Here is a 25,246-nt window from a genome sequence, read left to right as displayed (position 1 = left end):
TTTAACAACTATTAAAAGTTGTTATTAAAACTATATATTAGTCAACTATTTGCAAACCCAGTATTTACATGGAAATTGGTTTTGCTGTTGAAAAACCACAAGGACTATCACACTTAACATTTTCAAATCCCACCTTACTTGTCTTATCAAGTGAAAGACTGTTTATGGAGCTGTTTCTTTCAACTTAGATTAAGTCAGTGTCTAAGATTAGAATGGCTATTCTATGATCCATAACAAAAGATTCTTCTGTCTACAACAGTGCTGGCTACAGTACCAGAACGTGGACCTCCCCCTTCAGAAGTTCTGCTGAGTCCTTCAGTTCCTTTCTGCAACTCCTTTCCCTGTCTCTCCTCGTCTATTTTATTCTATTCTTTGTCCTTTCTAGAGATTCACACCTTTGTGTGCCCAGAATGTTCAAGGCACTTTGCTTAATGTTGTATTATCCACAGATCCAAGCACAGCAGTGAAAATATGATTTATACACCTCCTTCCTCTGGGAACATCAACCCCAGCTAAAACAGTCTACTAATCACTTACAGGGGTGCTGGTACTTACTACATGGTGGAGGTGACAGTGCTGAAAATTCACTGGCCTGTCAAAAAAATGAAGTTAAAACACCAGTTCAAAGTTTATTTACCAAAAGAAACGTCCGCACTGTTCTTATTTTGTTCAGGTCAAGAAGAACTTTCTGTGCCTTCTCGTGGTTGCTACAGTATTCATCATAGATACGGAATTTCTCTTTCTGCAGAAACAAAGAGAGACATTGTTTTGCACTTGTCATTTTGATTTTTTTTTTAATTAATAAAACATGGAATGAACACTTTGCAAAGCTGAATAGCTAATATAGCCTTCATTCTAGAAACTCAGCTCGTCTTCATACATTTATTATTTGAGGTCTAGCCTCAAATTATGAACAGTCTGGGAGCACCACTTGGGAATTTCAAACACAGATTCATAGAAAACAAGGTTGAAAGGGACCTCAAGGACCATCTGGTCCAACCTTTCTTGGCAAAAGCATGGTCTAGACAAGATGGCCCAGAACCCTGCCCAGTGGAATCTTAAATGTGTCCAATGTTGACAAATCCATCACTTCCCTGGGGAGATTATTTCAATGGCTGATTGTTCTCACAGTGAATTTTTTTTTTCTGGTGTCCCATTGGAATTTCCCCAGGAGAAACTTGTACCAGTTACCCCTCATATTATCCATGTGATTCTATAAAATGGGAATCTCCATCGTTGCAGCCACCTTTTAAATACTGGAACATAGTGATAAAGTCCCATTTAAGCCTTCTTTTCTCAAGTCTGAACCAACCCAGTTCTTTCAGGAAGCCACATGGAACACTTCCCAGGATCATCCTTGTGGTGCTTGTCTGAAACCTGTCCAGACTATCCACATCTCTTTTGTATAGCAGGGACCACAACTGAACACAGAATTCCAGCTGTGGAATCAAGCAGCGAGCAGACAGTGATAATGATGTCTTTATCTCTGCTGGTGATGCCCTTGCTGATGCAACCCAGCATGCTCTTGGCTTTATTTTTTTTGTCTCAGCAGCACACTGTTCACTCATATTGAGATGGTTGTCTACCAGGACATTGAGGTCCCCTTCCACAGAGCTGATCCCCAGCTAGGTAGATCCCAGCCTGTGCTGTACTTCTGGATTATGTTTTCCCAGATGCAATTCCTTACATTTGCCTTTGATGAACTTCCTAAGGTTTTGCTGAAATATTTCAGAGCTTGAACTACCACAGACATACAGGACAAAAATATACATGAAGAAAATGCAAAATGATTTGTTTACATTATTACCCAATTTGACTGCTAACACTTGTTTTCAAATATGATCCATTTTTCTGCAGAGTTAAAAACTGTTGTTACTCAACTTCTGTAAATTGTTTCCACTATCCATTAATAGATTTCTCCTGTCACAATGAATAATCAATGACTTAACAAACAAATGGGACTCTAACCATGAATTTAAAGAATGAAACCTAGACCTTTTGTTAGGTCTACAACTGAAAGTAAACTAATTTGTCCTCATTTTGCAAAGCTCTGTAACAGTAACATCCTTGTTTTGCTCCAAGAGGAAAAATAATACTCCTAGATAGCAATTACTACAGGATATACAAGCAGACTTGTGGGAGTACTGCAGTTACTGGAAATAAAATACCTTCACAATCCAGAACCATGGACATTTTATCCAGTATATACAATTTTTCACTAAATATTCATCTTTTTGCACTAAAGGGGAATAAAAAGATAGTACTACTCTTGTTGTTGCAAGTAACCTTGTATCTCTAACACACAGGCACAACTTCACCCAAGTAGCAGGGCTCAGTTGGTCAGCCTGAGATAATTTGGTGAATATGAAAATGATGAAACAGCAAAAGTTTGTCATTCATTATGTTCATTCTTCACTCTCATCCCATCTATTTTTTTTTTTAATCTTTTTTTTCCCAGACATGACAGTAACCAAGAGATGAACTTCAAAGTACTCTTCATTATGCAATCAAGTCATATTTAGGCTTCATGACCACGCACACTTATCATCATAACAGTAATTAATAAAGGCAAAAAATAAAAGAAAGATATGAAAAAAGGCTGAAATAAAAAATTGCATACATAATTCAGAAAGCAGGTTCCAACTTCATGCTGTGCATTAGGTTCTGGCTGTAAACAATCCTCCACAAGGGACAGGAAGTTTTTGTGAACTGCAAGAATATCTTCAATATTTGAAAACAACATCTGTAAAAGAATAAAACATACATAAGTGAAACATCAGATACAAAAAAAGAAGAAAAAGATAATTAAGGGACTAACCTTAACTGTTTCTTCTGTGACATTTTTATCCACTTTGGCTGCAGCACATTGGATCATTCGGTGAAGAAAAGCCTGCATGAAACAAGACAAATAAGGAAAAAGTTATTTCAGGAAGACTTGAAAAACTTCTGGCATGTTATGCTTTAATTTGTTTCCCAAACTAGATATAGAGCCACATCAGAATATTATTCAGAATCTAAAACAAGCATTTTATTTATAAATAATTTAGTAGTCTTATTATTCTAACATGATAGAAAAACCTATCTACACAGTGTTAAAAAAAGTAAAATATTAATGAAGCTGAGAAACTGAACATTCTCTGAAGTACCACTTCCATCCTGCACTCATATTACAAACAAGCAAGAGGAAAATGTATTAATTTTCAAAATCTCACTCTATTGCTTTACAGTTTGAACACAAGGCAAGCCAAAAAAAGTTGCTAATTTCCAAATTAAACTAATTGGGAGATACTATTATTTCATGTGACTTTTACCATGACAACCAAAAGTCAGATTTCAGACATATTAATAATCAAACTTATTGTAAAGTAAATTGGTTTAAACAGTCAGCTACACCTGGTTTTGCTTAATGAAAACTCTTCCTTCTTCCCTCCCCAAGAACCCAGTCCCTAGGAATCAAATGAGAAGTTAGTAATACCACTAATGAAATACTAAAATTGTAAGTTTTCTTCTATTTTACATTCAAGAACTGGACACAAAAAGAAGTTGTGTACAGCAAGTAATTCCTAAAGAAATAATATCTCAAGTACAAAGAACAGAATTAATTTTTTATTAATTCACTTCATTACAAAGATATTGGTACATTCTAAAAAATATCTACACACTGTAGACTAAAATCTTACATTGATAATTCTTCACACAGGCATGCATATTCTTCAGTCATTAAAACCTGGCACCACAAGTGCACAAATGTCATTTCTTTCATAACCATTTAGCTCCAAGTCACTGTGCATTGTACACTGTACATGAGCTCATCTAAATTCTGGCGTGGCACAAATTCCATAAAAGGGGCCATAAATAACCCCTGTGTGGAAAGACAGCAGTCACAGCAAGCCTTTTTGCCCTCTGCTGGGACTGAAACATTTTCATTCCCAAGCAATGCTCCTTTCTCCGATGAAGAGCACTACGTAACTAGCATTACACATTTTTATTACTGAAGAGTCAAATCTAGTTATCCAGTACATAAACTGAATTAGGTTTGGAATACTGCCAGCACACTCTATGTTTCCTATCACTCTCTACAACGATGTAGATTTTCTAGTTCATTAAACCTGTCTTTTTTCCTGACTATTTGTGCTTTCTTTTTAATGTTTTACTGGTGCTAAAAAAATGCCATTAACTCATTTGCAGCAGTTAACTGACGGTGGACGACAGCCCTTTTTACATCATTCCTCACTACGAATATCCCCAGGGGTTATGACAAATTTGCTGCATGCATTATCTGCACAACCAATCCCACAAAGAGCAAAAGCCTACATGACTCAGTTAAATTCTGGAAGTTTTCACTAAACCATGAAACACCATTAAATATGCTTTAGAATCTAAGAGAAAAAAATAATTCTAAGAACTACCTCTGAAACTCACATCTAGTTTTACTATCTGTAATTTCTCTCTGTTCACATTATTTCCCCATAGACCAAACATACTGCTCATCTCCACTTCTGTTATCTCAAAAGACCTTCATTTCCTGTAACTGTGAAGGAAGGTGAACATTAAGTTGGCTGATGGTGAAACTAAGAAGGAACTGAGAGCTGAGGCATTAGTTATTCCCAAGTGACTCAAGACACTAGATGGGAGTCATGAGGTCAAGAAGAGAATATATCAGCTGCAATAAACAATTGTCCGAGCAGCAATGTCCCAGATATCACATCTGCAGAGGTTATCAGAAAATAAATCCAGGATAATCCAAACTTTTGCAGAACCCAGACACAAATCACTAATTAAGGTAGATAGGCCTGGGACAACTTCAGTCCCTTCCTGCAGCTTCTTGTAAGCCCTTGTAATATTTTGCTGTACTCATTCTGCAGGGGTAGTGTAGTCAAGAGGCTGGTTTTTTCCCTGAGATTTGCCACCTGTTCACAGCATCATGGAATCACAAAATGGCCTATGGATTGCAAGGGACCTTAAAATCCAACTAGTCCAAATAGCCCTGCCATGGGCAGGGACACTTTCTACTAAACCAGGTTTTTCAGCGCTCCATTGTTCTTCCTATTAATGCAGATTTGTTTCCAGAAAAAAATCATAATGCTGTGTCTCAAAAATCAATGCATGTGACCATTTGAATTTTTCGAGCATCTACATGAAGTTCTACAAACTTCACATGTTGCAAAACAATTGGAATAATCTCACATTTTTCTAGAAGAGCAGTGCTAAGAGAATTCAGGGGAGTGCAGGTAGAGATGGATGTGCCTACCTCCAAGGCTGATCCCTGTGGGACCCATTGTGGAGTGAATAATGCAAAGTATTGATGAAACCCAGGTTTTCAGGACATAAATCCCCCTATCAACTCCCTTCCTGGAGCACAGAGACACCACAGACTCCACACACACAACATCTCTGAACTAGTACTTTTCTAAGGAGAGTGACAGCCATCATCAGGCAAGAGGATGAAGTAATTGCTTTTTTTAACAGTGTAAAATAACCTCAATCCAGCACTGAAACTATGAAAAGACTAATGTCTCTGAACTTACATAAACACACAGGTCTCAGAGAGGGCTGACTACTCAAAAAATCTCCAGAATTTTTTAAGCATCAACTGAGGACAATCATGAGCATTTCTTCAAAAATTAGTAGACAGAGAAAAAGCAGATAATTTGCAGAAATAAATGTAAGGAGGATACCAGCACAGAAATTGCAGACTTTAAAAAGAAAACATATAAGGATGGACAAAAACTACTCAGGAGCTGTTACCTCTTTAGTTAATGGAAAAAAAAATATATATGTAAGCTTTTGAAAACATACTGCATAAACTCTAATTAACCACAGAAAAAACACACCTGTAAAAAATATAAAAGTAAAATGGACATCTCAGCAAATTTGCAATTCACTAAAGAAATGGCCACATAAAAACAAGAAATAAAAAACAAGCAAAGTAGTTAGGAACTCCTCTGAAATAGCACTGAGTTCCCTCTAAAACTTTTACCATTACTTCAAGAATGAGACTCCAAGTCCACACTCTTTACTGAGCACTACATTATATTAAGGAGCAAAGCAATTACAAATTGCAAGGCAACAATAGAATAGATCCTGCTCCTGGACTGATCAAACAGCTGTAGGAATCAATTGTCATACATGATTCCCATGCCTAAAAAAAAGCAAAAAACCAACAAAAATCACCAAAGTTTAAAATCATTTCAAACTCAGTAAAATTTCATCAAACATACATGTCAGTAAACCATGACTCATGTGTGTTTACTGGAATATACATTACATCTTGCTGAGGTTACCTCAATATTCATCCACATTAGAGTAGAAGTTTCATAGCATTACATCAAACACAGAGAATAACAAATATCTCTGTTATAGCACTGCAGGATCCCAGATAATGTCACCTAGGCAGGGATCCTCAACATTCTCAAAGCTTTTCAAGTGGATGCCAGAACTTCCCTTAACTTCCTTTCAGTTCTTAATTTTCTCAAATAACAGCAAAGACATATGGTAAAAACAGACTGTAATTCTCTAGATTTTCACCTTGTGTCACCAGCATTTTATCCACCTTGCTATAGTATAGGGGTTCAACCCTGCAGCAGAGCAGTGATTCCTGGCACTCTTTGCCAGCTGGACTATTGATGATTTTTCTTTTAAGAGATCTCCACGCAACACTTCAGAGCAGCAACTTGGCTTGGTACCATAAAGAGCAGTCTAAATTTCAAAGACCAAATGAAAAGCAAACATAAAGAAGGATGCTTTTTACCCACATTAAAAAACAACTCCCAGCCTTGTTTGTCAGGTTTTAGAACTGTTTATGGAAAACTCTGTCACTCTAGGAATATTCTTGAGTCACTCAGAGGGCCACAGCTCCTGCTTCCATAAAGCTTGGCATTCAAATTACAAACATACATTTTCTAAAGCATCCTTCTGGAAACTTCATTAACACAAAACAGCATCTGCATGATCACTGCATATCTGCTTTGGAGAAGAAATGCCCCAAAATGCAGATGAAATTCTAAATATGGAGAGTCACATTGTAAGAAATTTTATGATCTTTGCAAGTCTGACAAACTCGCAGACCAAAATATGGGGTTCCAACTAAGTCCTTTGGAATAGGGGAACAACTACATAAGAAATATATAAGATAACAGTTAAGTGCTAATGTTCCCTGACTCCATTCAGGTCCTATTGGGAGCATAAAAATGTCTCTATTTTTGGCTGTTATTCAGGGTCCCACTACCATGGTAGTATATTCACCTCTAGCTTTGAGAAATGTGGTAAAGAATCATTTGGAGATGATTCCATGCTAATAATAGCAATGAAGCTAATTACACACTTTGTTCATATTACCTGCAAACTGATACATTCTTTCTGTACTATCCCCTACTCTAATTCTTTTACCCTTTGCCTGACATTGCAGTAACACAATACAGAAAGCAATGGGCATGAATATTAACCATAAATTGCTGAAAATCCAAATTCAAATAATTATAAAGGAATTTGTTCATTATGATAAATAAACACTAACATTTTTGCCTGTCTGCTGATCAGCTGCCATTTTGTGAAGCAGCATTTTTTTACAGAGAACAGACACTGGGTTCCTGTTACGGGGATTTTGACTTTTGGTCTGATCAAAATAAGAGTTGCATTGTTTGTTGTTTGGTGGAGTTTTTTTCTTGATGGTTGCTCTGTGTGTTGTTGAAAAAGAACAAAAACAAAAACCTACCACTGCTACAGATAGCACAAGGGGCTGCCAACAGCACAAATGACTTCTCTGACATCTGGAATGAAATCAGGGAAAACAAAGAGGTCTGCCTGCAGAAGACTCCCAGAGCAGAGTTTTTGCCTCCTTTACAGATAAAAAGTCCAGAAGTTATGTCAGAGCTCCTGGATCACAAAAGATATGTACTTTCTGTCTTTCTGAAAGTAATAATCCTACTTAGGATTAAGCCTATAAATAAATACTGGGTTTTATCTGAAAAAATAAAAACCAAATTAAATAGTTACTTATTTTCCCCTTCAGAATTCATTTAACAGTGTTTCTATCCTTAAATCTACACTGTCATAAACAAAAACAAGGTGAACTGCAAAAACATATGTATTTTTAATAAGGTAATTTCCTGCACATTTTCACTTTAGGAAAAGCAGTTCGGGTGAAGTGCCCAACCTATCATAAAGCCTTCCGAGTAAAGCTAGCTAGTTGTTATAGACATTAAAATTGAATACCATTTTATTTTGCACAGTTTCAAAGACAAAATCCTATAAAGGGACCCACTATAAGGAAATGTTTATATTTTTATACAACCTTTTTGTGTCTATGATAATAACCTCATCTTCACAAATTTAGAAATGCATATATGAAATACTTGCAGTTTCTGTGTCCTCTCTTTACATTCGTAGTTTAACTAGAGGCATCTGGATGGTGTAAAATATTTTGGTCTTTTCACAGTATTCCAAATGATCCTAGAGAGAACATGAAGATCTATCCTTGCGAAAAAAAAACTGCTCTCTACCATAACTGACTAGCCTGTTGTGGCTAATTTAGTTCACAGGCATCGAGGTAGTATTTAGCACAGCAGTTTTGCACACTATAATTAATGCACATCAGATTCCAAGTCCCAGAAGAACACCAAGCCAGTTTTGTTGAAACACTTTTGTTTGATTTTGCCACAAGGAGGAAAAACACAAAAATCAATAGAGAAGACTCCAGCAGCAGCAGCAGCTGTGGCAAACACTGTGTTCTTACCCTCCTCTTCCCATTAACCTGTGCCAGCAGCAGTGGCAGTAGCTGCTCAGGCTGGCTTCTGCTACTGAACAAAAGACTCTTCTTCTCTCTCCAGTGATTCACCAGCTGAGGCACCACCTGTTTCTCCCATCTTGCCTGCAGGACTGGATGAATCACAACCAGCAGCAAGAGCATCAGCCAAGGTCAGATACATTCTTTCTCCCTGCTGTACCTAGAGCTACTTTGAAAGCTGGCTTCATATTCTGATGCCTGTAACTACAGAGGGAATAGATGGACAACATCTGCAATGTTTTCCATTCTAGAGATAATTTCTTTTCACAACCTACCAAACAATCCACTTCTCCATTCATCTGATCCTAAGGGGCATCAGTCTGTCTGAAAGAGAATCCCTGACTTCTCTCCTTAAAGTAAACATAAATTCATAAGTACACACGCACATACAGATTTTACTGCTTTGAAAAAATATGTATCTTCAGAATCTTCTCATACATGATTAATATAATGATATATTTTGGGATAGTCTTAACCCATTCTCCATCATGTATAATTTTTTTTCTCTATTATATCAGAAAACTTCTAAGGGTAGAGCAAAAAAATCTTTCCTCATCCTCTTCTGTATCTCAATCACCTTTTCTGCGTTTTGTGGTCACTGACGATATTTTTCAGCTTTTCACTTGACATCTTGTTCTTTCTTTCATGCCTTGAGAAACTTTTAAGTCAGTTCCCTACTTTGATGAGGAAGTGCCCCTAAACTCCTGTTCCCCACCTCTAAAATCACCTGAGCTTTCACTTCTGATCCCTTCCTTCCTTTCATCTCCATTGCAGATGAAAGTAAGAGATTTATAGCTAAAGTCCAGTTCCACACAGCCAGGCAGGATGTCCGATGTCTCCACCCTCTTCCTTGCACTGAAGCCATTCTCACAAAGATTTAGTACAACCTTTTCCTGGCCCAGTTCAGAAGACATCTATTCCTTTTCTTTCCAGATGTCAAGAATCCTGTCACCCTTATCTAGCATCCTTATTTTGGGAATCTGTTCTTCTGAGGACTGGCTGTGCACTTGCTGGTCCGCACAAGTTTGGTTGATGAGTAACGACAGAGGTACTCACAGCTGAGATCATTCCAAATCTCACCAAACCAGAGACTGGACGTCTGGCTGCCTCACTCACATATGCTGCTGTCATCTGATGCCAAAGAAAAATTCTAGAAAACAATCTAAATTTTTGCTTAATTAAAATGTAGCTTAACCAGAGCTTCAGTAAAAGACCATATACCGGCATAAGTGGTGTACTCCCACCTGCAAGATAAGCAGAAGGCAGTTTGTCTAATATTTTTGGAGAGTATTCTATGTAACATGGGTTGCTGCTAACCAAGCCTTTATCCCATTAAAAATATAAACAGGTTACATTCCAGTCTCAGCATCACCAAGAGAGATTCTGGAAGGCAAAAAAAGAGATTGGCCTGGCGACCCCTGTGAATTTCAGAACAGTCTGCTGGGATTGCAACAAACTGACCAAACAAGAGGCATCCAGATCAATAAACAAAATGCTTCCGGCTTGTCAAGATTCCTCTTAATTACATTTTGGCAATTTTCTGAAGAAAAATATGTTTTTTAATACATCTTTTTGAAGAAAAAGATGTACAAAAAACATTCACATGTATGTGGAATTCCCTGTGGCAATGCATCATGTGGTCCTGTTGGTGTCTGTCATGAAGTGGATAATGTACTGCTAATCACATAACTGATCTTGTATCACTCAAGTTGAAATGGAAAAGAAATTACGTCTGCCATTACAGCTTACTTCTCATAAAAGTCAGCTGTTTCCTGAATTTATAGAACACTAGGTTCTTGTTAGGAAATCTCAGTGAATTCAGCTGTGTCCACTACTAGCAAACTAAAACAAGAATCTAGGAAAACTCAGAACAAGTGTACATCTGGAAGTAACAGTATGTTCCCATTATACTGCAATCATAATTAGAAAAGAATTTGTATGTTTGAAACCTTTATACTTCATATTACTGCATCTGCTTCTTTTATGAAAACATTGCATAAGTTATTCTGTTCAATTTGAGAAAAAATCTTGAATTTTGATTCAATTTTTACTCTCAAAATTAGGATTTTCCGAAACTATTTTTTTTTAAGTAGGAAAAGACCAATTAGGAAGAATTCAACATTCCCAGAATATTTTTGAGACAACTCTTTAATTCTATACATCAAATTTTATTTCTTTAAGCAAACCAGTAATTTCAGGAAGTGTAAAAGATAAGAAATACATAAGAGGACAAAATGAGAAACATACTTGTCACAAATGACCCCTCTAAAAGAATTATTTAACTTTTCTGATTCAATTTGAGAAATAATAGTTTGAAATCTCAAAAATATTACAAGAAAGTTATCCTCTGTACATCCCATATCCTTCTAAAGTCCAGTAACACATTTGAAGACAAGTGAGAGGCTTTTCTGACTCAAAAATATCCAACAGAATTAAGAAAGCCATGATTTTTATCAATTATTATGAGGAGAAAACCTGGAATAAACATATCACATCTCTGCATTCAGAATTAAAATATTAATTCCTATTGCATCTGAATAAGGGAGGAAAGTTGACTCAGCACCAATGAAAACAAATTATTTGGTCCTTCATGTTTAAGGCAGCTTATTAAAAAACAATCAAAAGAACAAAGAGTTTTACCCATCAACTGAGAAAACTTGAAACTACAGACAGGCAAGCATAATGGAAGCCCACCAACCCCTTTTACGTGCTCAGTTTTCAACACAACTCATTTTTTTCTAATACTGGAATGCACAGTCCTTAATTATGAAGTTATTTGATGTATAATATGGCTAGATGAAAATTAGGAACTAGAATGCTAGAGAGAAGTACAATTTTTATTTTCAGAGTTGTATAAACAACATGTACTCTCAAACAGTATTCAGTGCCAACTCTGGCTGCCATTTGCACATGCACTCTTGTGCCAAGGAAAACACGAAGGAAGGAGGAATATGAAACAGCAGTTTTCTTACCCAATTCCTTTGCAAAGCCTTCAGGGAAGCTGCAGGGGGTATAAAACTTCTATAAAGTGCTCTCTCCTGATCACAGACAAAAAGCTGAAACATCCCATTTAAATTCTTTCCCAATCAGTAGTAATCAGAATGCTTCCCTACATAAGGAAACTTATGTCTCGGATAATTCCTATTGTTTGCCATTTAAACAGGTCCACATTTAGATAGACTCATGTGCAATGATGCCTCATGTTATGTAACCATCATTTAATAAACACTGCAGTATGTACTGTTTATTAAGTATTATTATGTTTATTAAGTATTATTATGTATTTAATGTTTTTTTAAATTTGAACCAAAAGTTTTATTTATTATACAAATAATAAAAATAAATAAAGGGGAAAGCTACTGGTTTCTGAAAATTAGAGATGCCAATGTTAGTTGTCTTAACTTCATTTTTAAAAAGAACATCATAGTATAAAAATTCAAATTATTTTACACACAGTTTCATACAAACAAAAGATGGTTATATACCTCTATCCCCTACCCTGAGTTGGTCTCATGAATTTCCATCTGCCTATAGGGTTTTGAGCCAATTTCCATTTCAAACATATAATTAATAATATTGTTTTAGACTGTATTTGATTTATGGGATGCTTCAACCATGCAAATTCCAAGAATAGTTCATAATTTAATTTTTATTGATTTGATAACTATTAAAAGGAGTAGATGATAAAAAAAAATTATCTCTCTTTTTCCTTTATGCTATACATAAAGGAAATATCTACACATCTACATCTGTACATCTGCTACATATTAATTATGCCACAGGATATTTACATGCTAATCACCATTTATATCCACTGAAGAGGTTCCATATCTTAAAGGATACAATGACCACCAAGTACATGATTTTAGAAAACCAAACTGAGCAACTTGACATCCAGAAAAGAGCTGTAGGTGTAAAGCCACACCATTTGAATTTATCCACATTTGCTGGATTGCCTTACTGTCAAATAAATTCCTAATTTCAAGAAATATGGACAAATATTCTACATGCATGCTAGGGAGAAATAATCCATTACTCATTCACAGGCTATCCTTCTCTCACTGGTCCTTTCTTTTCTCCTTTTGCTATTCAACCACAGACTCTTTTTTTGTCTTATGTAGATCTATGACCTGTCTTTGCCTTTGATGAGCATAATTGCACAACACACTGCCCTGTCTGTGAAGCATGTGTTGCTCAGGAACACAGACTGCATGGCTGTTCTTGCTCTTTTCATTCATTTTTATAGGGAAACAGAAGACAAAACCTGATTACAACATCATTTTCTTTGCTTCCTTAATGAAATTTTTTGTTTGAATGCTGGGACCCTAAGATGACACAGTTTATTATTATCTTTTCCTGAAAATAAGAGCTTCATTCATTTAGGCTGTAATCAAAGGCTTTAAACCATCCTCTGGTTGAAGCAGAGAGAATTAGGGACTTTTTTAGATATTAAACCTGTAAAAACAGTACGAGCAGACTGTCACTCCCAGTCAGCCCATGGCGACAGTCTGGAGGGCCACTATTTAAATTAAAAAGAGAATATTCAGCAGTCACAGCATCATGCAAATCACCCTCCTCACCAAACCACCTGCACCATAACTGCAGACAAGCACAAACAGAGCACACTGGTGGCAGATGCCATCTGTAAACACTCAACCAGAGCATGACAGCACAGAATACTACTCATACCAGGACACTGCTGCTTACCAAAACACCCACATTGATTCCACAGACTGATGTCTCACTGAGTCTTTCCACATAAGGTTACATAAGGATACGGAACATTTTTTTATTAATAATTTTTTACCTCATTCATTAATTTGCTGTGAGCAACAGTTCCTATTCTCCAAAGCAAAAAAAAAAAAAAAGAATTGTCTAAACCATTCAAAGCTCCAGATGCCAGATTTCTAAGAACAACACAAGGGAACAATGGTGTTAGTCGGACCAGGAAATCAAGAAACCATAAATAAATAGCAAATATTGTTTTCCAGCATGTTCAGTAGTTCTGGATCCTGCAGTCCATGCTTCCTCTGGATGAGGAAATGATGCCTCTGCAGGTTCTCATTGTTTCCATAACAGACCACTACAATGGGGTCAGCCAATGGCATTGCACTTGCAGACAGTGAGCCATGCAGAGACTCGTCTTTTGGGCAATAATAAAAGCTACTGTGATCACAGACTCATTTCTTGACTACAAGGTGCTACTTCTCCACTAGGAAGCCTGATTTATCTCTTTCAAGGAACAGGTTATGGGTGGCACAGGTTATGGATGGCACTACTCATCTGAGCCGTGGGGCTACATGAAAGTATTGGTAGAGATGACTTGGACATGAAGGCAAAATAGCTTCAGGAGCAGATCCACAGCTATGGAGTAGCTTTAAGAAGAGACCAAACATCAAGATCAAGATTGAAAGTCCTCAGTCTCTACACGATCCTGATAGAAACATTGTCATCTTTCTTCCCTTAGAGCCTGCATGCAGGAATGATCAGCAGCGGGAGCCAAGCAAGCAGTGAGGTCAGGGCAAGATGCTCTCTCTCCTAACACTATTCCAGATGTTCAGTTTTCACAATTATATCAAAATTTAAGGAAGAAAAAATTGCAGGAACATGGGTTTGCTTTAAATTATGAAATGCAAGCCCAGAAGAGTAACTAATACTTCACACACACACATGGAGCAGACGCTAAGCTAACAGGATGAAATTTTGTCAGAAGAAAGACAAAAGAAAAGCAGATTGCTTGGTCTTTCAGGATTTATCTCACTTTCTCCAAACTGCCTGTTAAAAATTACTAATTGCTAAACTTTGATTTTTTCCAGCAGCATGTGAGAGAAACTGGGATAAGAACAGAGGGAGCTTGCCAAACCTACAGTTAGAAACTTTCCACAGACTTTTTTTTAGAAGAAACAGAATTTAATTTCAAAATATTTTTCTAGCCTCTTTTACTGTGAAGACTGCAGTGCAATAATTTACAGAATGGATGCTATCTCTATAGATAAACAAAACCATCATTCACAAGAGATTTGACCTTAACCTTCTGTCCTAAAATAGTATGGCCAATTACACAGCAGCAGCAGCCCACATCCTTAAAATATCTTTGACTGAATTATGGAACTAAGTGCTAGTCTTGACTTCTCAAGCTTGCTACAGACTGCAGCTAACTAAAAGAATAAAATATACAACTAAAACAGACAGCTATGTTGTCAGAAAATAAATTCCAGCAAATAAATGGTGAAGCAGAAGTACGTACTGTTGAATTTGTTGCTCTTGTTAAAAAGAAGAGCTTGAAAAAATGTACAAACTGAACTTTATCATTACATCAACTTAAGCAATAAACTAAAAGCTTCCAGGAAGTTTATCATCCTGTTTGCTGACTATAATTTGGCTTGTTTTGTTTTGATACCATGTTCCTGTTCCTTCCACTCATGTCCTCCAAATCAGGCGAAAGCACTGGAACCTCACTGCCTATACTCCACACACTTACCCAACCATATACTTTGTGTTGTAGGGCAGAAAGAACTTCCTATCTTCCCTCAAATCTGAGGGAAAGAGCAAAACTGTGGCTCATTTGGCTAGAAAGGGGTAACAAAAACATACGTCAAAAAGTATCCTAAACATACTGGGCATTTACTGACCAAAGCCAGTGCAAACATTTAGGTAACAGGATGTTAATCTGATACATTTTCATTTAAAGAGAAAATCACTGTGGGTCCAACAAACAAAAAGATTTAATGTTTACAAGGAGACCACCATTTGTCGGATGTTATGATATATTTTAATCCTATTTTTAGCATCATTTTTATGGAATTTCCTTTCCATTAATACTCTACTTCACCAGACTTTGCAGCAACAAATGTGCAGAAGAGCACAAACCAAAACACAGCATCAGCACTAATATCATCACTATTCTGTGACTAGACATAACTCATTGATGACCAGCATGGGATACTTCTCACTACATAACTGGTATTTTCCTGAAACTTAAGCATTGTTTTTAAAAATCTGTTCTAAGTCTGGAACAGACAGGTTATACCTATCACACAAAACTGCAGAAAAACTTCAGTCTTACCCATGATTTTATAAGCCCTTTCTCAATGTCCACTTCAAAGTAACAACTTTTGAAATACAATAGTCATCAAAGAAAACTGCTCTCCCTGTTCTAATAAATAAATCAGCTGAACAACATGAGTTCAAATGTTAGCATGAGACAAAAATTAATTTGGTGTTAGGGAACATTTCCTTTTCCCTTTTTCCAGTTTCTGTCATTATCTACAAAGTACGGTAAGCACAAACCACATTTTACTCTCTGTGTGATGGAACTCAGCATCCAGGACTAGTATGAGTGCACAGAAGTGTGATAACATGCAAATATTGCACACTATCCTTCTGATCCCTGAGTGGACAGGTATCCATATAGAACAGAAATACAACACCCATTGCAACAGAAAAGCCTTCTAGAGATGCCTTCAGTCAGTATTAATGACAATATGACAAGGCCTTAGAGCACAGAACTGTCCCACATGAGGGTGAAAACTTTCCAGATTCAAAAAGTTCCAAGGAGGAACACAGGACACAGGATCCCTACTGGAAGCACCATAAAGCTTGTCTCATTTTCCAAAAGGATGGCTGACATCCAGATATTGTTTTTCAACTATCCTTTCAGACAGCAAGGACACTTCTTTTTCACTGTCATTCAAAGAAATAAACCAAAGGAAAAGAGCACAATTTCCTGTCTATTTTTAAAAATCAGAGTTCACCTAAGGAACAAAGGTGGGTGGAGGCCCCAACACTACTGAGTCCTTCTGGACAAGAGTAAGTGCACGGAAGTATGCAAGATTTAGACCAACCAGATCATGCTCAAATAAATAAGACTGACAGCAAAAATAAAGTCTCCATGTGCAGAAAAGGTGGACCAAACTGAAGCCAAATCCCCAGTGAAGATAGAACTGCTCTTGACTAAGCTATGCCTTAGGAGCTCAATACATCAACACATTTTGCAAGGACAGAGCAAGGAGTATTTAATGGCCAAAGGCGTTTTCCTGGTCATGTTGTATTATCAACGTATTTTGGTGCATTTTCAAACAGAAAGGGGTCTTAGCCATGAGCCTTTTTCAGAAGCTGAAGCATGAAAAGGATCAGGATCATCAGCAAGATCAGACTGAGACATCAACTAGAAATACACACCCTGTCATATAGCCTGTACGTAAACAGGTAAAAGTGAATGGCATGGCTTTATACAAATATTTACTATGCAACAAACTATGTTCAAGGAAGCAGGACTAAGTCATTCTCTAAATATCCCACAATAATCTATATTTTTATTTTCTCTTCCCAAATGAGAAATTAATTTGAAAAGATTTCATAACATGCTCCCTTTTCAGCAAATGGATAAGTATATTATAACTGCACAATATGTATTTTTCTCAAATTTTTTCTGCACGTGAAAAATTCCTGCAGCAAAATTCTGGATTACAGCATACTATGAAACCAGGAGAGTTTCTGAATGTACCTTGCACAAGTCTCAATACAGCGTTGTCAGTCTGGCAGCTATCACAAAGCTACTTGACATTCTTCATTTAAGCAGCATGCAAAGACCTGGAAATTTCTCAAACTAAGGAGCAAACAAAGTTGTCAATAGACATGAACCTCCTGCTCTTACACAATCAGATTCTTACATGGTCACCCCAAACTATTATATCAGGGAATTATATGAGAACAAATAATAAAACAAATCTCTCCCTGAAGTGTTCAACATTTATTGGAACTGAATATGCACTTCCCTTCCCTCCACAGCAAAGGAGGGAAAAAAAAAAACAAAAACAAACCTAATTGCTTATTGCATTTTGCATTTGCCCTGTTCCTCCTTAACATAGGAACTAAGGCAAAGTTTTGCTCTTATGTCTGAAAGACCAAGAATTCCATGATCTAGATCTTACTCTTAAAGCTCATATCTTATGTCCCACAGCCTTCTTTTTAGGAACAAAGCAGACTACTGTTTTTCCATGTAGAAGACAGGCAGATTGGGCCTCATATGGTCCAAAACCTCTTCTGTTTTCAGTGGGAAGTCATTACATAAGGCTGCTCCTGGTAATTCATAGATTGTGACCTTGCTGAGTTATGGGCAATATAAAAGTTTTTTAGATTGAGCAGTAGAACTTTGTAATTCTGATAAATTAATGGAGTCTGAATGAGCTTGACCCACAGTACTGAACCAGTGGGTTCAATGTTCCTGTGAAAGGTCCTATGATCTCTGGAAGAAAACTTATCAGCAGTTCCTTCAGGCTATTCGGTCTCAAAATTTCCAGTGCTGTAAAATCTGCCCAAAGGTCTGATGTGTCTAGTTTTTGAGATTCCTGAGCACTAGAGACAAGCCAAGTAGACACAATCCTTCCAGCTCCTATGTTTAGACTATGTATGTTCTTTTCAATCCCTATGAACGCCAAAGGATTAATTTCTGACCACAGGAAAACATCCGTAGCTTTACTGTTTGTGTCTGTTTGGAGTGAGTGCTGCAACAGCTTTGATAGGCAGGAGGACCTACATGTCTGCTTTTGCCTTACTGCCATGGAGCAAGTCTTGCTCTCAGATAGGAACTGCATGCCTAGTCACTGATTTTGGCCAAAAATTGACTTAGCAAACTGATAACAGTCTTTTCAATGTTTATTCTGCAACAAAATTTGTTTATTGACCACTCTATGAATAAATCAAATCAGATTTTGCCAAAGCTGACTTTTTGCTGTGTGTATGCATACAGGATTACCAGTGCAAAGTGCTCTGTCAGCAGTCTTCACACTCACAGGAGCTGATAGAGTCAAATACATCGACTGTTATCAGATCCACTACCATGCTAAATAAAATCAACACTCTAAGTACAAAATAACAACAGGATTTCTAGCAACTTAAAAGTGACCTGGAACTTCCAAGAAAGATAAATACCTGGGTAACAACAACAAAGCCTTCTGAAGCCCACAGCAGACTTCCTACCTTGTCAGACATTTAAGTCCTAGAAATAATAACCATTAAGCACTTTCTTTAGAATTCCCTTATATAACATATAATGACTTCTTCATCAATCAGTTTGAAGAAGCCTTCCAAAGAAGTAAATAGTACGAGGAGGCAGCAAAAAAGGCTGATGGACATTAATATAGTACCCTCTGTTACAAAACCAAAATGCCAAAATTTGAGAAGTGGAATATTTTCTCACTGACTAAATCTAATCTATATGGAGACTAGATTGTCAGTTTATATGAATTATAAATTCACAGTTTCAAATGAGGAGGACCCATAAGTAAAAATAATCAGTCTATGATTTAACTAATGCATAATTAAGAGGGTATTTTGTTCCAGGTTTTTGATTTTCTAGTACAGTCACCATTGAATATAGCAGGTTTGTTCCTTTGTTTGGCCTTCCCAACAAATTATATATTCCATCTGCATGGTCTAGTCCTACTCCTGTAGATCTCATACTACCAGAAGTACCTCAGGTGAAAATAACTGAATTCAGACACATATTTTCAATAAGTTCCATGTTAGCCATTTAAAATATGTTATACACATGATGTTACACCAGACTATTGTAAATAAAAAGTAAAGTAAAATATCTGTCAGTGCTAGATTTTGTTAGAATATTGACACCCCCTCACACATGAACTAAACAATAATACTTTTTTTGGAATTTGTGTATTTATGGTGTACAATTGTATTTATGGTGACAATAATTTTGTAACACATTTTAAAGCTCTGTTAATATGATTCCAAGGACCTGACTATGTTCTTACTGGTTTTGAACTTCATGATCAAGCTACTCTGCTAATTGGGTATACTGGTCATCCTCTTCTAGAAAGGATAGAAACTCTTACTGAAATATATTCTTCAAATGTGAATTGTCAGCCAAGTTTGCAAGGCAAAATCCAGCATCAACATTTTACTCTTTTTTCTTTTCCATAGGAGTGTATGCTAAAGATATCAGATTCAAGTCTCAGCAGCTCATAAAAGTGCTGGTTAATTAGTTATTTGGGATGCACAAAGAACTGTTTTTTCCATAGGATTTAAGGTAGTTTTCTGGAAACATAGTAATCCTCAGTAAAGTATATTACTAACTAGTATGTTCTTACCTTTCCCCCCCATCAAATTAGACTGTATAAACTTTCAAGGTCTGACACTTTCTTCTACACTCTATAAAAACAAAACCATGACAAACATTTCACTCAATTTCACTCACAGGGTTAAAAAAGAAAAAAAAAGAAGAAAAAAAAAAAAGACCTGGAGAGAGCAGCCAGAACAATAAGGATGTGCTGATGCAAGCAGGAACTCAACCCCGTTTTTTCCATGTTAGAAGAACAAGATCACTCCTCTCAAGGAGGCATTAGGTCAGAGACCTCAAAAGCAAGCAGCTGGTAGCTAACACTCCTGGCTGAAACAATGTCAAGGACACACTAGAGCACACCCAATGTTTGTGATGCAATGTCAGGGAAGTAATCAGTATTTCTATCCCCTTTCCTGCATTAGTCAATTATGTTTGCAGTTTGAAAACAATGTAGTGTTCTGGATTATACTTGAAAGATTATCCAGGTTACATGTTAAAAGTAAAATACCAGGTCATGGGGGAAGAAAACCCACAAAACAGTCCTTAAATCATTTAAGGCTTACAAGCTGTGCTTTCAAAAGCATGTGCAAAGCCCCAGAGGGCTAAACCTTAGACAGTGCTTTTCCTGGTTTATGCTCACCCCTCCTTTTTCAGGTTGTTGTTGTTGGGGGGGGGTGGTTCTGTTTAGTTTTGGCTTTAGGGTTTTATAAGTTTATTGGCAAAACAAGTGCAAAAAAATCCGCTTCTGCATAACTGTAGAGCAGCAATCATACCACTCATCCAGGCATACAGAAGCACATTAGTAACTACACAATGAGCTTCCACTACTTATTTGCAACATTCAGTAACTTTTCCAACATATTGTAGCTGGAGAAGCTAGAAGTGAAAAGAAGGTGTTGCAACACATTTGCAAAAAAGGCACAACTATATACATAAAACCAACTGGCTTTCTTTGCGAAGAAAAGCGAGCTCTGCAAAGATGTGATTAAAAGGCTTAATTTTCCATTAAAAAGAATCAAAACTGAGAGGACTAAAGCCACAAAATCATCAAATCCACTTATGTGGACTTATGTTCATCTGGAATACTTATTAAGGCCCATATTCCCATAACAGACACTCATAAATGTAAATACACTCTGGTATGAAGCCCTTGGTGCCTAATAATCCCAGTTTGGGCAGAACACAGACACATATCTGCAGCAAAATAAACTGGAAACATCACACGTACTCACCTACTCTACAGAATTTAAATATGGCTTCACAGACAGGGCCTTGATGATGTAACAGATTGTTAAACCTCAGCACAATGGCTACTTTGGACATTTCTGTTCCCTAGGCTCCACACAGCTCTCTGCAAGTAATGACCTTATAAACTCATATTTTTTATAAAATAAAAGCCAAAACATAACAAACAAACAAAAAAATCTTAGTGCATAGTCAGTGGCTGTACAAGAAGCACTTCCTGAGATTCTTGCAGGAAATAAGGCACATTGCTGTCTCGGCTACCTTCTAGCTCAAGTACAGAACTCATTCTTTGATTTTGTCATTCCTTAACAAAAACAAAGGAAGAAGAGTATTTAAACAAAACAACAAAATAAAATATACAAAAAAAATAATCAAACAAAATGAACAAACAAAAAAAACCCAAAAAAACCCAACAACCTATCCTTCCTGAAAAAATAACTACACATGGTTTTCCCCTCCTGCAGAAAAGATGAAAAAGCAAAAATCATATGACAACTGTTATTATTATTGCTTAGTATGTAAATGGAAGAAAATCATCATAATGTCCACAATGCAAGAATTTACTTGGGGCTAGAAACTTGACAGCACCCTTACTATCCTATATAAATGATTTTTAGGAAATTGTTTTTAAACCCATGCATAATTGAGTTTCCATTAGTGTCCAAATCTTTCAGAAGCATACAACTTGGAAACTTTCTTTTTACACTTATGTTTCAGTGTGCCTGAATGAGGTGCAGAAAAAAGCCCAATTTGGAAATTAGTTAATTCTTGGATCATGATTTTGTCTGTGGTTTTTTTTTTACAAAATTTGCAGCAAGTCTGAACTGCAGAACTTGCCAGTCTACTTCTTACCAACTGTATTTTTTTTCCTTTAAAGTACATGAAATGCACAAAAGATGGAGTATCACACATTTCTCATAGATACTTCTGTAAGGTTTTGAAGTGAATTTTATATGAAGTTCTTTGCTTTAGAAATTAAGAGATCATTAAGCAAGGTTTTGAGATATGGCAATCCTTATCACTTGGAAATATCATGGGTTTCCTTTTTTTCTTTAACAACTACTAAGAATTTACAATAAAAACAGGTCAGGGTCATGAACCTTTAGCACAATACCAATTAACTTCTTCCACAGAATTGTGGGAGCAGTAGGTAGAATAGTGGGCAATTCCTAAATTTACAGATCACAATCCTATAGACACCAGACCATTGTGGGTTACGTTTAGCATATGGATATACCAGAAAGAGATGCTCTGTAAATCTAAAAAAAAAATAAATAAAATAACTGTGGTAATAATTTTCTCCAAGTTACAACACTGGCTCATAGAATCATAAAATTTGGAAAAGAACTCCCAGATCATCTAGTCCAGCCTTTGACCAAACACCAATTAACCACACCACTAATGCCACATTCAGTTGTTTCTTGAACATTTCCAGAAATGGTGACTACAACATTTACCTCGGCAACCCATTTCAGTGCTTAACCACCCCCTTAGTGAAGAAATTTTTCCTGAAAAAGCATATTTGATCTAACAAGATATGTAATTTCCTTCTGTTTTTCCTCCATGCATTCCTAGTCTCAAGATTTAAAGATCAATAAGGTTGTGAAATACAACTTTTTGGTGATAACTGTGAGAAGCCGTTTTGAGACTACTGCTGAATCTCTCTTTCTTAGAACAACCCAAGCAAAGTCCTCAGGAAAAATATCATAAATTACAATTGCAAATGAAATTGAGATGTGAAGGTTTTCTTCAAGACAGTTAAAAATCTGAAGCAAAACAGACAACATCTATTCATCCCATAAACAGCACTCCAGGTAAGAACATACAGGAAAGAGCTGCCTTTGCAACAAGAAGATTCACCATTTGCCTTCTCCACAAAATAGTGGAATCCAATGCCCTGAGAAAAAATTCAGTTTAGGCTTGAAATCACCAGTCACAGCAGCTCTGTGATCATATCCAGGGAGCCAGGCATCAGTTCAGACACACGATCTATATAAAATCAGGGGAACTCTAGAGAGAATTATTATTGCTTATATCTTCTTTTTCATTCCACTTTCAAAACATCAGTATGAATGAAATGAGAATTTATCAAATGTAAGATCTTGCTTTCTATGACCTTCTTAACCAGTACATAGCTGTGCTTCTAAGAGCAATGATAAATGATGACTACAATCTTCATCTGTCCTACAAAGGGCCAGTATTTGAGAATTCTGTCAATCTGCTTCTCAGAAGATTTCTGACCCACATACACCAATCCCTTCAACAGATCCCTTATCACAGATAAGTTTGAAGCTGTGTGTTTTCTCAAGACTAGCACAGCCAGTGCCTATCTTTGACTTTTTATACCATTTATTAATGTATTTTCAAGTACTAATAACTCCTATATTCTTCTGATAATATTAAGATCTCTTGCTAGATGGTATAATCTCACAAAGACTCCTTTGCAGGAGAACTCACTGGCTGACACAGGAAGACACTCCTAAGAGACACACATATGTGTGTATATATATATGTATGTATATATATGTGTGTGTGTGTGTATATGGTTGGTTTTTTGTTTTGTTTGGGTTTTGGGGTTTTTTTTGGTGAAGGAGGATTGATATAGTAAATGAAGGAGTTGAAGGTATATTACTGTCGCTTGCCAGTACTTTCCTTATTAAAAAATCATTTTTATGCTCCCTTGCAAGCTAAAGAAGAAAAACTATTATAAATTATTACCACCTCAGAACCAAGAGAATTTGCAGCAGGTTTGTTCAAAAAGCATTTTTATCAATATCTATTATATAAATACCTTATATCCTAAGGTCACCATCATCTGCAATACCTACAATTAATTATTAATTACTAAGTAAATACAAACCAGATATTTCAGAGTTAGAAATGTATTTCACATTCCTAGAAATGTTCTATCAGCAAGTAAATCACTCAATTTAATGAACTATGTGGAGAAATTTACCCACTGAACAATATATTTAAGAATGCTTATAGTCAAAAAGACCAAGAGAAATTACAGAAAGATTAGGAGATGAAATACATACTTACAAATGCTAATAATCTGTCCATGGACCAAATTTCAAAAACATTAATTTTAAGTATAAATTTGGACTTCATTTACTGTAGCATGAACTGTATCCCAGCCCTCCAAGGTTTGGTGCTTGCAAAGAGCACGATGATCAGGAGCAGACAACATTCCTCATTACCTGCAGAGCACAGGAATTCTATGCTGGAGACATTTGTTAACAGCTTTTTTTGGATAAGACACATGCACCTGAAAGTCTGTCTGTTAGCAGTGCCTGACACATATGGGTCTTATCTCTAATTCACATTTAATTTTAAAGTCATAGTCATCAGAGTTTCAGGACCATCTTAAAAACCCCAAGGCTTCATTCAAAAGCAATGAAACTAAATTGGGGGAAATAAAGTATTCCTTTAATGAAATTCTGTCATCATCTTGAATAATCAATATATTCTTTCTCTCAAATTCTTGGGTGGAACGTTGAAAAAAAGTTCAAGAGGTTGAAAAATTTCAAAAATACAAAACTAGAAAATTTTGCCCCCCATACTATATGTACGAAACCAGGTAATCTGTGTAGCACTGCAAGGAGTTACAACTTTTTGAAGCATCAAGAGGAAAATAAACGTTGCATCAGAATTTTTCTTTTACTTTACATTTATAACCATCAAATCATACAGGAATGAAACAAAGAAAATAATTTTTCAAGTGCCATGAAGCAATGGAAAAAAGATCCCCGAACAATTCTGGGTATACAGAGCCTAATTTTTTGAAAATGTAAAAAAACAAAAACCTGTGGAATTCTGTAACTGCCACTGGATTTTATGGGAATAAAAAATTCAGGTAATTTTTAGTAAATTAACATATATAGTTCCAAAAATCTCTGACATTCAATTCAAAACTCAAGGCACATGAGGTGCAACACATTGCATTTGAAATATATTAACATGTTTGAGACAACTTTAATGCAACACATCTGGGGGGGAAAAAAACAAACCTAACAAAAACCTGCTGCTATACTCCAAAAAAACCCTCCTGAACTTCAAGGGAGAGCATGGGGAACCACTACAGCCCAAACTGTATCAGAAAGGAAAATGCCAGAGCATAATTATTTTTAATT

The 25,246-nt window shown here is 36.4% G+C and overlaps 1 protein-coding gene across 1 annotated transcript in view; it reads right to left on the bottom strand.

The window, feature by feature from the left end:
* Positions 1-25,246, bottom strand: part of PREX2 (phosphatidylinositol-3,4,5-trisphosphate dependent Rac exchange factor 2) — a 169,117-nt gene that overhangs the window by 121,819 nt on the left and 22,052 nt on the right. The window contains exons 2-4 of the mRNA XM_015619412.3: positions 2,819-2,890; positions 2,621-2,743; positions 638-742 (exon numbers count right to left, since the gene is read on the bottom strand). Coding sequence (XP_015474898.1) covers positions 638-742; positions 2,621-2,743; positions 2,819-2,890 — 300 coding nt within the window. The remainder of the gene's footprint in view (positions 1-637; positions 743-2,620; positions 2,744-2,818; positions 2,891-25,246) is intronic.

This window comes from Parus major, chromosome 2 (assembly GCF_001522545.3).
Source record: "Parus major isolate Abel chromosome 2, Parus_major1.1, whole genome shotgun sequence".
Lineage (NCBI taxonomy): Eukaryota > Metazoa > Chordata > Aves > Passeriformes > Paridae > Parus > Parus major.
The sequence above is the reverse complement of the archived record's forward strand: the minus strand, read 5'-3'. Positions and strand labels throughout refer to the sequence as shown.